The following is a 14,148-nucleotide window of genomic DNA, read 5'->3' on the forward strand; positions in this document are numbered from 1 at the left end:
TGCTATAAATTGTTACTGGAGTAACACTGAGGGAGGAGGAAACCATACACATCGCGTTTCAGGGATACAAACAACGGGACAAAGTAAAGACTACATGCCACCTTACATGACAGTTTACGCATGGTATAGAATTGCTTAGTCGTCATTTTCAACTTCTTTAGCATATTCGTCAGGAGTTGTCTTATATTTGTTAGGAACTGTCTTTGAAAGTATACCACCTTGAACTTGACAAGTTTGAAACGAGGTCTGACAATAGTAGTTTTATCTTCTGCTTGCAGTCTGTACATTTTGCCATGTTTGCCTAAAACTTCATAATATTCTCTTGTATACTTTCTTCTATTTTTACGAACACGAAGGTGAGTACCTGTCGAGTTCCCATTGTTGTCATAGTCAATAGTATTTTCATATGGGTCGCGTTTAGGTATTTCTATTTTTACTTTGTCACCTTTCTTAAGTTTGAAGCCTGGCATTCTTTCTTGTTTGTCTCTTTTGACTAAACTATTAAATATATAGTCTTTCTCTAAGTCGGGGTTGTTTTTCATTTCTTCGGGGGAGTGGTTTCCCAAACCTTTTTGTTTACGGCTATTGTAAATATTTAAAACTTGTCTCATCTTTGCCATGGAGAAGTGTCTATATTTGTCGTCATATGACATTTCATGCTTCACCACCTTGTGGTTGATTTAAGTCTCTTAAGATTTTTATACAACTGTCAATGACACCAAGAGCAGAATGGTTTTGGTCGACAATGAAATATTGGTTTACATTTTTTGAACGCAGATAGTTTTTATATCGTCTGATTTGAAAGAACTTTCACAGTCAGATGTCAGTTTTGTTGGATGGTATTTGTCAACGAATATTGTCAAAGCAGTTTTCACATCTAAAATATTTTTGGACATAATGGTATGGCTTCACAGTATCTTGTGTTTTGACCGACAAATATTAGCCAGTATGGTGGTCCATCTTCTCTATACCTCGGAATGTTTTCCAAGATATCCATAAACCAAGCATTTGGTGTTGAACTAAAGATTTTTATCATGAGTGCTTTCTTTGTTGCCTTAGAAACATAGGGGTCCTTGTTTGGATTCGTCATTTTTTACCTATAAGAAATGGGTTTATTTGGCGCATTAGCAGGAGTTGCATCCAGATTTTTGCCCGCAGTGGGAACAATAGCCAGAGGTGTATTTGGAGTTGGAAGGAAGATTTTGAGTACATTAGGTATACTTAAAGAGAAAGCACAACCTATTATACAAACTGTACAGAAAGGTTGGGATGTAGCACGAGATGCAGCAAATCTTATTCCAAATCCTGAAACAAGAGGAAAAGTTCAAGGATGGATGGACAATGTAGGAAGACAAGCAGGAAACTATTATAACAAAGCAAATGACTACTATAACCAAGCAGGACACTATATGGACCAAGGTGAAAGATTCTTTAACAGAGGATATAACCATGCACAACAATGGGTAAACAATAACCAACCTCAACCGCCTCAAACGTGGGGAATGTAAAGTTTTTTACTGAGATGAAATGAACAATACAGCATTGAGACAAATGGGTTCAAGATGGATTTGTCGGCTTCCAGCAGTTACACCACCACGTGTTTGTCAAGTTCTTCCTATACCTCAGGAAGTTTTAGACCGACTTAAAAAACCAAACAACCAGTTGAAAACAAACCAAACTAAAATTTTTTACTGAGATGAAATGACCGAAGAAGTTGAAACGGTAGATTTGACACCACAAACAAAAAGTTCAGAACCATTGTCAAAACCTGTCAAAGAACTTACAGATGAAGAGAAAAATTCAATAATAGAAAGTGCCAGGTCTGGAAATACAAACCCTAACTATAAAGTCACTTTTCATAGAAATGGAACGGCTAGTATCTCAAAAAAGAAACAGACTCTCACAAATAAAATATTGAAGTCTGAAGGAGCTTTCGAGACAACAGATGGAAAAGTTTACTTCACTGACCAACAGTTCATTATAGAACATCTCATTGACTTAGAGTCGAAATATTCTAAACTTTACAACAAACACAAAAAGTTGAAAGGAAAACAAAAACAAATGGCATATGATATTTATGAAGATGTTGACGACACAACCATACCTGCAAGTGAGGTAAAGTCAGAGGAACCGAAAAGTGACGAAAAACCGATAGAAGAAGGGAAGCCACAAACTGAAGAAAAACCAAAACCAAAGGTTAGTTTCCAAACTAAACCAAGTCAACCTTCATTAGCTGGTATGGGTTGGCGTCAAAGACTTATGGCAGCAGGCGGTTATGTAAAGTAAAGAAAAAAAATATTTTTTTATTTTTATAAAAATGCCCCCGTATAGAATGGATAGAAAGTCTGCTAGAATAAAAGCAGAGTTGCAAAGATATGGTTGGAGAGTTTCAAAGAAGTTTAAATATAGGAAGGGAAGACCCATAAAAGTCTATGACAAATTGTCTGGTCTTCGCTATGAAATGGACTTAGAAACAGCACGCGCAAACTATCCAAACAGATTAGAGAGGTTAGAAGAAGAACGTCTTATGGACATGCCTTTCGATGTTAGTGAACCTCAAGTTGAAGGACACGACGGCTTTGCCAGATTCTACTGGAAACATGACGAACAATTGCATCCTTTGAGAAGGAAAAAAGGAAAAGGTGAAGACGCACATGCTCCCATGGAAAGAACAAGATATGCATATGAAAAGTACCGTGAAGTTAGAAGTCAAATTACATCTGGTCGAACCTTTACAGTAAACTTTGACGAAGGAAAGAACAAAGAAGGCTTCATGGGAGTACTTGCTGCAATTCAAGATGGAAATAAGAAAGGATACAATCTCAGATTGACCATAACAGATTTGGACGGTCATATATACTATGCGCATGGCAATGTCACAACAGCTGCAATGCTTCTTGACGCTTTCAAGACTACAAAGAGAGAACAAATGGTTGACTCCGACTCAGACATTTTGAATGCAATTGAAGGAATTGCAAGTGTAAAATTTGAATGGTATGAACCTAACCCTCAAGCAGTCAGACAACATGCTGGATACTTCCCGTTCATAAATAAGTCTGACATTGACTTGACAAGGTATGGAATTTACAATTCAATTGAAACAATTGTCAATGAACCTTGTATTCTTACATGTCTCAGGAACTCTGGTCTTGTTACAGATGAGAAGATGAAGTATCTTGAGTCATGTGTGAAGACAAGGTACATTCTCAGAGGTCAATTGGCAAAAATTGCACCGTTGGCAAATGTCAATATCCGAGTCAACATACCTACAGCTAAAGGTTCTTCACATGACGACTATGTTGTTGACAAAGACTTACCATGGTTGAAGATTGTAATTGTCCACAACCACTTCATGTTGAACGAAAGTCTTACAAACCCATTGTTCGGAAAAGGCAAGTGCAACATTGTCAGAGCTGTAAACATTCTTTTCGAGAAAGGTTTGTTGGAACCAATTCCAGATGACAAGCTGACAGAAACTTTTGTACCAAAAGATGAAACAAACTTTTCATTGTTGGTAAGACCAAAAGTTGTTCCAGACAAAGTTATAGCACAAAAGAAGTACACTGTTCCAAAAGGAGTTGGATTGTTCGGATACCAACCTGAACCAGAAGAACTTCCAATGAGGTTGCAAGAACTTCAAGATGCTATAAACAAACTTCCATTGAGACATCCAATTGACGTCAAATTGTATTGGAGAGCTCTGAGTTAGGTCAGAAGGTTTTATATGAAACAGGTTGCTTCGACGATGTTTATGAGATACAGGAGAAGTTTCTCAGAAGATAAGAGACTCACTTGAATTTCCACAAACTGGACCAATTGGTTGCGACAAGTTCGACTCATATGAAAAGATATACTATGTCGACCTTAACGCTGCATACATGAGGTTCGTCCAATATATCCCGACTGGAATTCCAAACGAAGATGGAGAGTTCCCAGGAAGGAACTATACAGTTGGAAAAGTCATACAACAACTGTATGATATTAGGAAAGCTTCAAACCCCAAACTTGCAATGACACTCAAATTGCTTATGAATTCGACATGGGGATATTCCATTAAGAAACCTCAAGAGATGAAGAGTAAACATTATGAGAAGGTCGACAACTTTGTTGAAAGGTTTTCTCCTTTTGTTTTGAAGTACGAATTCACTCAAGGTCAAAGTGGCTTAGTAACCACATTAAAACCTATTGTCGAACATTGGTCTTACCCTCAGTTCGCAAAGGCAGTCCTTGACAACTACAACAAATTCTTCTCGGAAGTCAAATCCAAAGTGAAGGTTTACTACGAGAACATCGATGCACTCATGACGAACGAAGAAGGATACAACAAACTCATTGAAATGGGAATGGTCGGTGAAAAGATGGGTCAATTCAAATTGGACAAAATTTTCACCGAAGTTCATGTCCTCTCCAAGCGTAAGTACTGGGGCATACTTGAAGACGGCACAGAAATAAAACATTGCATGAAGTAAAAAATTTTTATTCGAATTTGAATCGGACAGGTCGAGTTACACCATTCTTGGTCTCAAACTCATATATAACCTGTTTGTTTGTATTTTCGTCGACTATGGCACGAGACACGAACATTGACCAAACGGACAAAAAGTGTCATTTCAGATGGTCCCGCAGCCAATCGCATTCGAGCACTTCGAAGAAGCCTTACGTTCCAAGGGAGAGGGTGTCTGGTGCAAGGCAGAGGTCATGAGACTCTACGAGCAGTACATCCTCAATGCCTGGGAGGACAAATCGTCCTTGGATTGGCAATTCTACCAACTCCTCTGGGACGACCTCCTACGCAACTGGGATGACGAAAGAGTCCAATTCAGAGGTCGGGAGCTAATTGTCCAAATTACCCTTAATTTAACCCACTTAATGAACTAAACACCTAATTTTACTCGGGGTTTCCCCCTAAAATAAAATTTTTTTACTCTTAGAACCACTCGAGGTTCTCCTTACGGTTGTTGAGCTTGTCACCGTCAATGTGTCTGACCTTCGTCTTCTTGTTTGGATTTGGAACCCATTGCATACCGACAAGCTTTCCCATGGAAATTGAACCGTAATTTCGAAGGGTAAGGTTCAAGTGTCCCAAGTTGTTGAGGACTGGGGTAAGAACCTTGCCGGTCTCCTTGTTGCGGATTTTGTATGGGTAGGGTTGGGAAATTTCGTAAGTGTCATCGGCAACAAGGGTTGCCCAAACTTCCTCTTCTTCGTGTTTCTCTTCTTCCTCTTCTTCCTCTTCTTCCTCTTCTTCCTCTTCTTTGATAATACCTTCTTCAATTTGGTACTCACGAATTACGGTGTTGGAGGTTCTGTCCTTTCCGAGTACCTTCCAGATGGCGTCTATCTCTTCGAAGAAACGGTAGATGAGTCTGGCAAGGTCTCGGTTCTCTCTCGCGTAAATGCGCAAGGTTTCCGTCAAATCGTTCAGGACTTTCTCATTGGAAGCTTGGTTCATGAGGAACTCACCTTTAAGTCCCTTCATCTCTTCCATAAGACTACTTTGGAGAGTCTTAACGGTGTTTGTCAGATGAGCTTTCAAATTCAAAATTTGAATTTGAACTGGGCGCTTGTCTGGCAACCTTGAAAGGACATCTTCCATTGAGTTTGGCTTCGGTGCTTGTTCGGACATCGAAAAAATGAAGTGGTTTGAGAATGACGGTTTTACTTCAAAAAGCTTGTTATGACGGTTAAGTCATACAACAAGTTTAAAATAATATCTTGTTCTTCTTCTGAACGTTTGTTGTCTCTTCCGATAAAAGTTTCGAACATGAGAACCAAAAAACGTTTTTTGAGATTGCGGAAGAGTTCAGGCAAACGTTCATATTCGGATATGTTGGGAGCAGTTCGAAACATCTGAGCTGACTTTCGGACAAAATTGGGACAATGTCAGAAAATTCATCTTTGGTCGGACTGCTTGAAGGTAAGTCCCTTACATGTAAGTAGCTCTGGTAAAGTCTTCTCATTTCTGCTAACTTTTGGAGTATAGCTTCGTAGTTTAGAAGTTTCAATTTTAATTGTCTTATTCCACTCTTTACTTCTAAACGGTAACTATCCATGAGGTCAAGAGTAGCTTTGGTAGCTTTAAGTGGAGCTATCTGTTCCTTGACTCCTGCAATTTTGGTTGCAATTGTGGTTTGAGCTCCTTCAAGTTCGCCGTCTATGTCGTTCTCAACGCCTTCAACCATGGCTTGAAACTCTTCATCGGTCCATTGAGATTGGTGTGGGACGAATTTAACTTGCTTCATTCAAAAAATGAAAAAAATGTTTTTACTCAAAGCGTGCCATGTATATGGCTATAAGAAACTTACCAGAAGGCTTCTTCTTCACATGAGTCTTTGGCAACTTGAGTGTTGGTGTTGGAGTTGGGTGTGGAATTTCAATTCTCTCTCGAGCGCAACAACAGATGTCAGAATAACATTCCCCACTGTCTTTCTTGCCACCATAAATTGTGTATTGACCGAACTTGCATTTGCAGGAAGACCGGTCAATACAAGGTTCACAGTTGAAATAGTTGTACACAAACCTGTTGAGTACGAGTGTGAGTAAAAACATAAAAAAAGTGAAGTTAAACGTTAAGGTTTACTGAATTGGTTGGATGTCGCCTTCTGAGGTTATGAAGAATGGTTGACCCGAGAAGCGAAGGAGAGACTGAATTGCCAATTTCATATGGGGTAGGGGGTTCTCCTTGTTTGGTATTTTTATCCAAGGACGTTTGTTTAGGAACTTAACAAGAGCTTCTCTTTTGGCGTCCTTTATGTCGTCGTAGGCTGTCCCGTCTGGTATTTGAATTGGAATTCCAGTCGAAGTCTCGAGCTGAAGTGTAGACCTTCCAGAAATACTGGTGAACTTGACCTTGGGCTTCATTACCCTGCGCAAGTACTGCTTAACAACTTCATTTATCTCTATAAGGTAAATTGCCTCGTCAAATCCTTCTGGCATTCCGAGTCCTTCCATCCGACAGGAAAATATTTTCCCGACAACTGGAAAAAATTTTCCGGACAACTGGAAAAAATTTTCCCGACGACAGGAAGAACTCTTCCAGTTGTCCGTCCGTAAACCATTCAAATTTTCGAAAATTGAGAACTTTTTGGTCGAACTTCAGGAAAAGTTTTTCCTTCCGACAGAAAAAGTTTTTCCTTCCGACAGAAAAAGTTTTTCCTTCCGACAGGAAAAGTTTTTCCTTCCAACAGGAAAGGTTTTTCCTTCCGACAGGAAAGGTTTTTCCTTCCGACGGTTAAGCCACAAACAGATGTCCGACGTCCCACCAACCGAGCCCATATCCCAACCAGAAGAACCGAAAGCTGCAGAACCACAACAGTCTCCTCAGCAACCTCAGTTCCAGCAAGTACCTCCGATTTACTACCAATTTCCACCTCAATGTTACTACCCACTACAAGGCTTCCCGAACTACCCTCCTCCTCAGCCTATGCCTTACTTCCCCAACCCTTGGATGTTCCAGCAAGCTCCACCCCAGCAATTCCAATCTCAATCCCAATCGAAGAGAGACCAAGAGTTCGAAGAAGGTCTGAACCGCTTACGCAAAGATTATGCCACAGCCCCTATGGAAGACGACAGGCTTTCAGTCTCTTCCCTCAAATCGACCGATTCGACTCGTACCACAGATTCGGTTCGTGACCGTGAAGACTACCTCAAGCAGTCTGAGAGACTCTTCATCCTACAGCCATTTACAGTTGGAGCTCTCAAGAACATGCGCAATTACGAAGGTCAGACACCAGCTGGAGACCGTAAAACAGACGTACTCGCAAGAGCAGTCCAACTGGTCAAGACAAAGACCGAGATAGTCGACTTCATTCTTGCAGCTTGCCCATACAAGTAAAAAAATAAACAATTACGAGTTAAACTTTTTACTCTTTCTTTTCTGAGTTGTTTAGAGCTGGTTTCTCTTGTAGGAACCTTTCGTACTCTTCCATGGTCATGTAATTGCGAATTTGGTACGCAATTCCAGGTTCGTTGTTTTTGAACCTTACGTATGTAACGCTTCCATCTTCCTCAGGGAAGTAAGCTGCTAACATCTGACCAAGTTTTCTCGGTGACTCGGAGCTCATAAAAATGTCACTTTTTAAACGTTAAGTTTTTAGTCTTATTTTACCCTTTGTTTACCCTTTGTTTGTCAATGTAGTATTGGAGTGCAATTTCTCCAAATTCTCTGTGTCGGAGTTCTTCAGCATTTTCCAAGGTGTACCTGGAGAACTCAAAGAAGTTGTCAAGAAGATACTGCCATGCTGCTCTTCTGAGTTCGTCGGTATTTTGGAAGTGTTGCACCTTCGAGTCTTCGGACATGAAAAAAATGACACTTTTTCAGCAAAAATATAATTTATGTTAGAATGTTAGTTCTAACATGTTTTCTAACACGTTTTCTAACATGGTCTAAAACTCTCGAAAATCATGAAATTTACACCAAAATATAATTTATGTTAGAATGTTAGTTCTAACATGTTTTCTAACACGTTTTCTAACATGGTCTAAAACTCTCGAAAATCATGAAATTTACACCAAAAATATAATTTATGTTAGAATGTTAGTTCTAACATGTTTTCTAACACGTTTTCTAACATGGTCTAAAACTCTTGAATTTTCATGAATTTTCCCGAAATAAAAATAAAGTTGGTTTTTTTAAAAAAATATTTTTTATTTTTATTGTAAAAACATGTTAGCAACAACAGCACCAAACTCGTTAGTCATGAACCCAACTTCAATGTTAGTAGAGATGAAAAGCTTCATTCCTTCTTCATATACTTTCGAAACAAAAATCCAGAAGATAAAGCAAGAACTTTTAACAAGTAATTTAGACTGTAGTGCGAAAGATGAAACAAATGAACAGTATCTTTATGAAATGCAGGACATTATTGACCATTTACCCAAATTGCCTGAAATCCAGCAACAAAAACTAACCATTCCCGAATTTGACGAAATAGAAGTCAAAGCAACTGACTCAGTAGAAATAAAGAAGTTCATACGAAAGGTAAATTTGAATTCCTTGGTTTTCATTGCAACCATAAGGTTATGGACAAAGATTGCGACATGGTATATAAGAACATCTCTGACCTTTACAAATCGAAGAATTTAAGACCTACGACAAACTTTGTTTCATTAGTTGCAAAATGTGTTTGGAAATAAGAGATAAAGATAGTAGGGGTAAGGTATGGAACGAACAAATAAAACCCGCTATGTTCGAGATGAAGAAAACCATTGACGCCTTAGTTGTTTTAGCAGGGTAGGTTTCAGAATATAACGCAAAAATGAACCCACAATGTTCTAAATGTAAAGCAGCAATGAGGAAATATAACTACTCCGTCAAAGAGATAGAACGTATGCGAAACGACTATGCAGATTTAAAGAAAGAAGCCAGAGAAACCAGCAGAAGATAAAATGGACATGTTGACATTTCTAAACAAAAACTATCCAACAGCTGACGATTTCCTTCTATCTGACGTCAAGAAGAAGTATAAAGAAACTTTCGGTATCGTTAAAACATTCGATGTACTAAAAGAAGAAATTGAAGCCACGAAATTGTAGAGTCATGAACCATCGCAACATTATACCATGTAAACGCTTGTAAATAGTTATGTTAGAAAACATGTTAGAAAACGTGTTAGATCTAACATTCTAACATAAACATTATTTTTGCTGAATTCCGTATGAAATTTCATGAATTTTGTATGTTTTAGACCATGTTAGAAAACATGTTAGAAAACATGTTAGATCTAACATTCTAACATAAACATTATTTTTATTGAATTCCGTATGAAATTTCATGAAGAACAGCGAGTAGTGAAAAAACCCTGGTCGCCAAAACTCTTTATTTTTCAAGCTTGACTTTTTACAATTTGAACTTTGTTCGCGTAGATGTGAATTCTGAAAGAAGTATGAGGGTCTTGTATGACTTTGTACTTCTCCCATAGTTCATGTCTGTCAAACTTACCTGCCATGGACTCTTTCATAAGTTCCATGAAATCGTCTTCGGACAATCCAGGGAAAAGTACAATGTCAGTAAGTATTCTCTTTACATCCTTACTTAAACTCTTTGCTGTCTGTACACAAATGACAACTGAAATGTTAAAGTGTCTGAGTTCTTAAGAATTCGACACATATCTTGTTCTCTGTTCTTTAACAAAGGATGAGAAGCAAAGTCATCTAAGATAAGAAGACATCTATGAGGGTAAGTCTTCCAATCGTAAGATTGCAATTTCTTCGAAATGTATTCTATCTCTTTCTGTTTGTTTCTGAAGTGTTCTCTCTCTAATATTCTCTGCATTTCCTCATTTGGGTCTTTAAACTTAGAATTTATATACTCATTTATAGCATTGTACTTCAAAACTCTTCTTTGGTACTTCTTTATCCAATCTAACAACTCAGTATCTTTTATACATACTAACTTAGACTTCTTTATAATATCTTTGAACGAATTGACGGTTTGGTCGAATTGACCAGAAGTACTACAAATAACAACTAACTCATAGAATGGGTTCTTCTCATCTAGTTCTTGTTGTTGTGCAGCCATTTTAAGATAAGTGAAAGTCTTACCCGACCCAGGTGGTGCAATTAGACCTGTTATACCATTCTGAGCAAATAAGAACTTGTCATGTATGGGTTTTATCTGAGCTTTTCTAACTTCCTCTTGTTCTTGTTTAAAACATTCTCAAATTTTTTGTCAATGTCAGCAAACTTTTTTTCTAACATATTTTTAGAAAAATTAAAATTTTTATCTTTTTGAAAATGTCTAGCGATTTCGCTATCTATATTCGAGACAAACTTTTTGACAGCAAAACATCTGTCGACCATAAAATCTTACATAGTGTAAACAAGAAAGGTGAATTTGTTCTAAAGTTCTGTTTCTGGAATATGACAAGAACCATAAAACATTAGGCAGAGAAGTCTTTAAGTTTGTCAATGACAGACTTGTTGACAGAGATGACGCCGATTGGAAAGATGAAGTCCAACAAAAGTTCTTAGAATGCAAAGAAGACACATGCGCTGTTCTTGAAGATGAAATAGGAAACAGAATAGATGAGCTATTAAAGGACAAAGAACTTTTACATAAATATGGTTCGGAGAAATTTGACATAACTCCACCAGAGAAGAAGAAGAAGAGAGAAAAGGAAGAAAAGAAAGTAGAAGAAGAGAAGAAAGAACCTGAACCAGAGCCAGAGAAAAAGAAATTTGACATGTAAAAATAAAATTTTATTTTTAGAACATTTCTGGGTCAATGTCAATGTTCTCTTCCTCTTTAGGAGCAAACACTGGCTTAGACTCTAAAATCTTTTTACCCAATTTACCTTGAACTTCAACTATCTTAGACTCATAATATTCATAGTCGTCTGCTTTCTTTGGTTCATAAGGTATAACAAGTTTGTATGCTTTGCCTTCTTTAAGGTTTGAGAACCTTCTGTCAAAACTTTCTTTGACTGCTAACGAACCTTCTATGTCTAAGTCTTCAAATTTCGCACCATTTTTAGTCACAATAGCAAACTTAACGGGTTCGATGTTCCAAACTTTGTCAAATGTAGACTTTTCAAAATGGTAGAAGTAAACATTCAAATATATGAATGGGTCTAGTTCTTCTTTAAGTCCTGACATATATTTGTTGACTGAAATATATTTCGTCATCTTTTCTATCGGATAAAAAAATATTTTTTTTAAATTTACTCAGAAAAATTATTTCTTTCTATATTTGCCATTCCGAACTTCGAAAAGATGTTTTATACCAGCATAGAATTTTTCTCTAGAGCTTAGTCTTATATCGTTTTCATGACAATATTTTCTATATTCTTCATATAAAGCCTTTTTTTCATACATTTCATAAGGACAGCCTAACCAGAACAGCGCATATCTATTTTCGTTATCTAGGTCTTTTCCAACAAACTCAGCGTACATTTCAAATAAAATAAAAATATATATTTTTTATAAAATTTACTCAGAAAAATTTTTCTTTGTATATACGCCGTTCTGAACATCTAAAAGACTTTTGACATTTGCCAAGAATGTACGTTTAGACGCTGTCATATAACCATACTCTTGACAATATTGTTTATACGAGTCGTACAATGACCTTTCATCTAAACACTCAAAGTTAGTCTCATCTATAAACAGTTCATAAACACTCTTGTTTGCTTCTAACAATGTTTGTCTTTCTTCGGTATATGGAATTTGTCTTGGATTGAACTTAGAAATATCTAATGTCAAAAATATGAGAACAAGTGGTTGTAAAAGTAGTGTCAAAGTTTCTGCTAAGTCGTCAAAATATTCTGTATCTTGCATATGAGAATCTGACGTTCTGACAACTACATATCTTCTGTCAGAACTTTCTAACTTCATCGGAACAGCGCATTGTTTGAAACCATAATGAAGTTTGCAACATTTTCACAAACTCTTTGGTCTTATATACTTTCTTTCAACAACTCCAACTTTGTCTGTTATAAGACTCTTCAAAGCATCTGAGTTCAAAACTTTTGTTGTATCTATACTTTGAAGTTCGTTACATACTATAAGTTTCATATTCTCTATTGAAGAGTTAAATTTACCGCAGATGTTTTCTAAGTTTGTCATATTCGGGTTCGAATAGCCCTCTAACAGTTTGCATAAGATATCTGTAAAGAATGTGTTCTTACCAGTTCCTTGTTTTCCAATTATAATGAGAGCAGTTTCATTTTTAGCACTTGGATATTGTAAGATGTTTGCAAACCAACATAAGATATACTCATAAACCTTTTCGTTTCCATTGCATATAATTTCTTTGACATGGTCTAACCAAGCTTCTATAACATTTTCTTTCCATTCTACTTGTTCGTATTTATATCCAGTGAAGATAGAATAGAAGTTTGGAGAAGGTGTATAGAACTTTATACCACGAACTGAAAAATCTTCTAACTTTGACAATAAGATATCCCAAGCATCTAACATCTTCATACCAACTTGTACGACTTTTATTTTCTTAAGTTTCTGTCTACATTCTTGTTCTGAAACTATTGTTGCTCTTGGTTTGTTAAAGACAACATCCCATTCTTTCATACATAACATTCTGGGCAGAGTCGACATAAATGACTAAACGTTTCAAATTCTCGACTGCTTTGTTATAGTCTCTAAATGGACACATATTTCTGAATGCTTGGAAGTCATAAAAAATCTGAAACATCTATTCTTACATTTTTTAAAAATAAAAAAAATATTTTTTTTATTCTTGACTTTGTTGTTGCATTTGTTCATTTGTTGCATTTGTTGTTCTTGAGCTATTTGTTGTTGAAGTTGTTCTTGTAGTACAATACTTTCACCAGTTGCATCTTCCAATTCGAAACTTTCTGCCGTCATTGACAAATACATAGGACATAAAAGTTTTACAGGAACAAAGTTTGCGTCGACTAATGTCAACGTTATACTTGCTAAAGTGTTTGAGTTTACTAAGGTTGAAAATTCTGCATTCGAATGAACAATAGGCAAACCAGCAGAGAAAGTGTTGTTTATACGCATGAGTATCTTTTGGTCATAGTAGTTTCTGTCGACATTCGAATAGCACTTTGAACCTAAGTTTGAAACAATATATAAAAGGTGTACTTAAAGTCAATGGAACAGACATTCCTTGTATGACACCTTTTCCTGTTATAGGAAACTGTTGGTAGTAAAAACCAGATATAAGTTTTGTATTATAGCTCATATCGTTTATAGTAAACTCAGTCGGACATCCAAACATAATGAAACCTGCTTAGTTGCAGCACATGTTACATCCGTCCTTAAAGTATTAAATAAGTCAACAAAACCTGTTGGTGGTATATCTGAGTAAGTATCTTCAAAGGAGTATATTTTTTACCATTCACAACAACAAAGTCTTCTGGTGTCAAAGAGCAAAACAGGCTTTAGTCGTCATCGTGTTTAAGGTCAGTTTACAATATCGTCCTTGAGGACTTTGTAAGTTTGTTGTTATAGAATTATATGACTCAGGGTTTTTAGTCGTAATAGTATAAACCACTATGTCTTCTGCCATTTACTTAGCAACTAAATTTTAATGAAATGTTGTGGTCGTCAAATATTTTTATGACGTCTGGGAAACTATATTTTAAGTTCAACGTTTCACCTCCTTTCATAACGTATATCTTGTCAATGACATTATGAAACACCACAGCAAGCAATGTCGGGTTC

At 36.8% G+C, this 14,148-nt stretch overlaps 11 protein-coding genes and 4 pseudogenes across 15 annotated transcripts, besides 1 other annotated feature; 8 read left to right on the forward strand and 7 right to left on the reverse strand.

Annotated features, from left to right (window-relative positions):
- Nucleotides 1–14,148: part of a mobile genetic element that runs on past both edges of the window.
- On the forward strand, nucleotides 1,107–1,508 carry TVAGG3_0824470 (uncharacterized protein; the record flags this gene model as incomplete). The annotated part of the gene is made up of 1 exon (XM_051248195.1): nucleotides 1,107–1,508. The coding sequence occupies one exon, from the start codon at nucleotides 1,107–1,109 to the stop codon at nucleotides 1,506–1,508; it is 402 nt and encodes a 133-aa protein (XP_051083670.1).
- On the forward strand, nucleotides 1,702–2,286 carry TVAGG3_0824480 (phage tail repeat-like family; the record flags this gene model as incomplete). The annotated part of the gene is made up of 1 exon (XM_051248196.1): nucleotides 1,702–2,286. The coding sequence occupies one exon, from the start codon at nucleotides 1,702–1,704 to the stop codon at nucleotides 2,284–2,286; it is 585 nt and encodes a 194-aa protein (XP_051083671.1).
- Nucleotides 2,333–3,449, forward strand: TVAGG3_0824490 (uncharacterized protein; the record flags this gene model as incomplete). The annotated part of the gene is made up of 1 exon (XM_051248197.1): nucleotides 2,333–3,449. A coding segment is annotated over one exon (1,117 nt), but the record flags the coding sequence as incomplete, so codon positions are not given.
- On the forward strand, nucleotides 3,879–4,469 carry TVAGG3_0824500 (DNA/RNA polymerases family; the record flags this gene model as incomplete). The annotated part of the gene is made up of 1 exon (XM_051248198.1): nucleotides 3,879–4,469. The coding sequence occupies one exon, from the start codon at nucleotides 3,879–3,881 to the stop codon at nucleotides 4,467–4,469; it is 591 nt and encodes a 196-aa protein (XP_051083673.1).
- On the forward strand, nucleotides 4,615–4,878 carry TVAGG3_0824510 (uncharacterized protein; the record flags this gene model as incomplete). Its single annotated transcript, XM_051248199.1, has 1 exon — nucleotides 4,615–4,878. The coding sequence occupies one exon, from the start codon at nucleotides 4,615–4,617 to the stop codon at nucleotides 4,876–4,878; it is 264 nt and encodes an 87-aa protein (XP_051083674.1).
- TVAGG3_0824520 lies at nucleotides 5,659–6,242 on the reverse strand (annotated as a pseudogene). Its single transcript has one exon. A coding segment is annotated over exon 1 (584 nt).
- On the reverse strand, nucleotides 6,265–6,549 carry TVAGG3_0824530 (uncharacterized protein; the record flags this gene model as incomplete). The annotated part of the gene is made up of 1 exon (XM_051248200.1): nucleotides 6,265–6,549. One exon carries the CDS (start codon nucleotides 6,547–6,549, stop codon nucleotides 6,265–6,267), a length of 285 nt encoding a protein of 94 aa, XP_051083675.1.
- TVAGG3_0824540 (uncharacterized protein) lies at nucleotides 6,577–6,951 on the reverse strand (the record flags this gene model as incomplete). The annotated part of the gene is made up of 1 exon (XM_051248201.1): nucleotides 6,577–6,951. The coding sequence occupies one exon, from the start codon at nucleotides 6,949–6,951 to the stop codon at nucleotides 6,577–6,579; it is 375 nt and encodes a 124-aa protein (XP_051083676.1).
- Nucleotides 7,247–7,834, forward strand: TVAGG3_0824550 (uncharacterized protein; the record flags this gene model as incomplete). The annotated part of the gene is made up of 1 exon (XM_001313647.1): nucleotides 7,247–7,834. The coding sequence occupies one exon, from the start codon at nucleotides 7,247–7,249 to the stop codon at nucleotides 7,832–7,834; it is 588 nt and encodes a 195-aa protein (XP_001313648.1).
- On the reverse strand, nucleotides 8,104–8,298 carry TVAGG3_0824560 (uncharacterized protein; the record flags this gene model as incomplete). The annotated part of the gene is made up of 1 exon (XM_051248202.1): nucleotides 8,104–8,298. One exon carries the CDS (start codon nucleotides 8,296–8,298, stop codon nucleotides 8,104–8,106), a length of 195 nt encoding a protein of 64 aa, XP_051083677.1.
- On the forward strand, nucleotides 8,666–9,577 carry TVAGG3_0824570 (annotated as a pseudogene). The gene has a single exon. A coding segment is annotated over exon 1 (912 nt).
- TVAGG3_0824580 lies at nucleotides 10,735–11,189 on the forward strand (annotated as a pseudogene). The gene has a single exon. A coding segment is annotated over exon 1 (455 nt).
- Nucleotides 11,206–11,595, reverse strand: TVAGG3_0824590 (protein of unknown function, DUF4108 family; the record flags this gene model as incomplete). The annotated part of the gene is made up of 1 exon (XM_051248203.1): nucleotides 11,206–11,595. One exon carries the CDS (start codon nucleotides 11,593–11,595, stop codon nucleotides 11,206–11,208), a length of 390 nt encoding a protein of 129 aa, XP_051083678.1.
- On the reverse strand, nucleotides 12,424–13,026 carry TVAGG3_0824600 (uncharacterized protein; the record flags this gene model as incomplete). Its single annotated transcript, XM_051248204.1, has 1 exon — nucleotides 12,424–13,026. A coding segment is annotated over one exon (603 nt), but the record flags the coding sequence as incomplete, so codon positions are not given.
- TVAGG3_0824610 lies at nucleotides 13,190–13,588 on the reverse strand (annotated as a pseudogene). The gene has a single exon. A coding segment is annotated over exon 1 (399 nt).

The sequence above is a fragment of the Trichomonas vaginalis genome, chromosome VI (assembly GCF_026262505.1).
Source record: "Trichomonas vaginalis G3 chromosome VI, whole genome shotgun sequence".
Taxonomy (NCBI): domain Eukaryota; phylum Parabasalia; order Trichomonadida; family Trichomonadidae; genus Trichomonas; species Trichomonas vaginalis.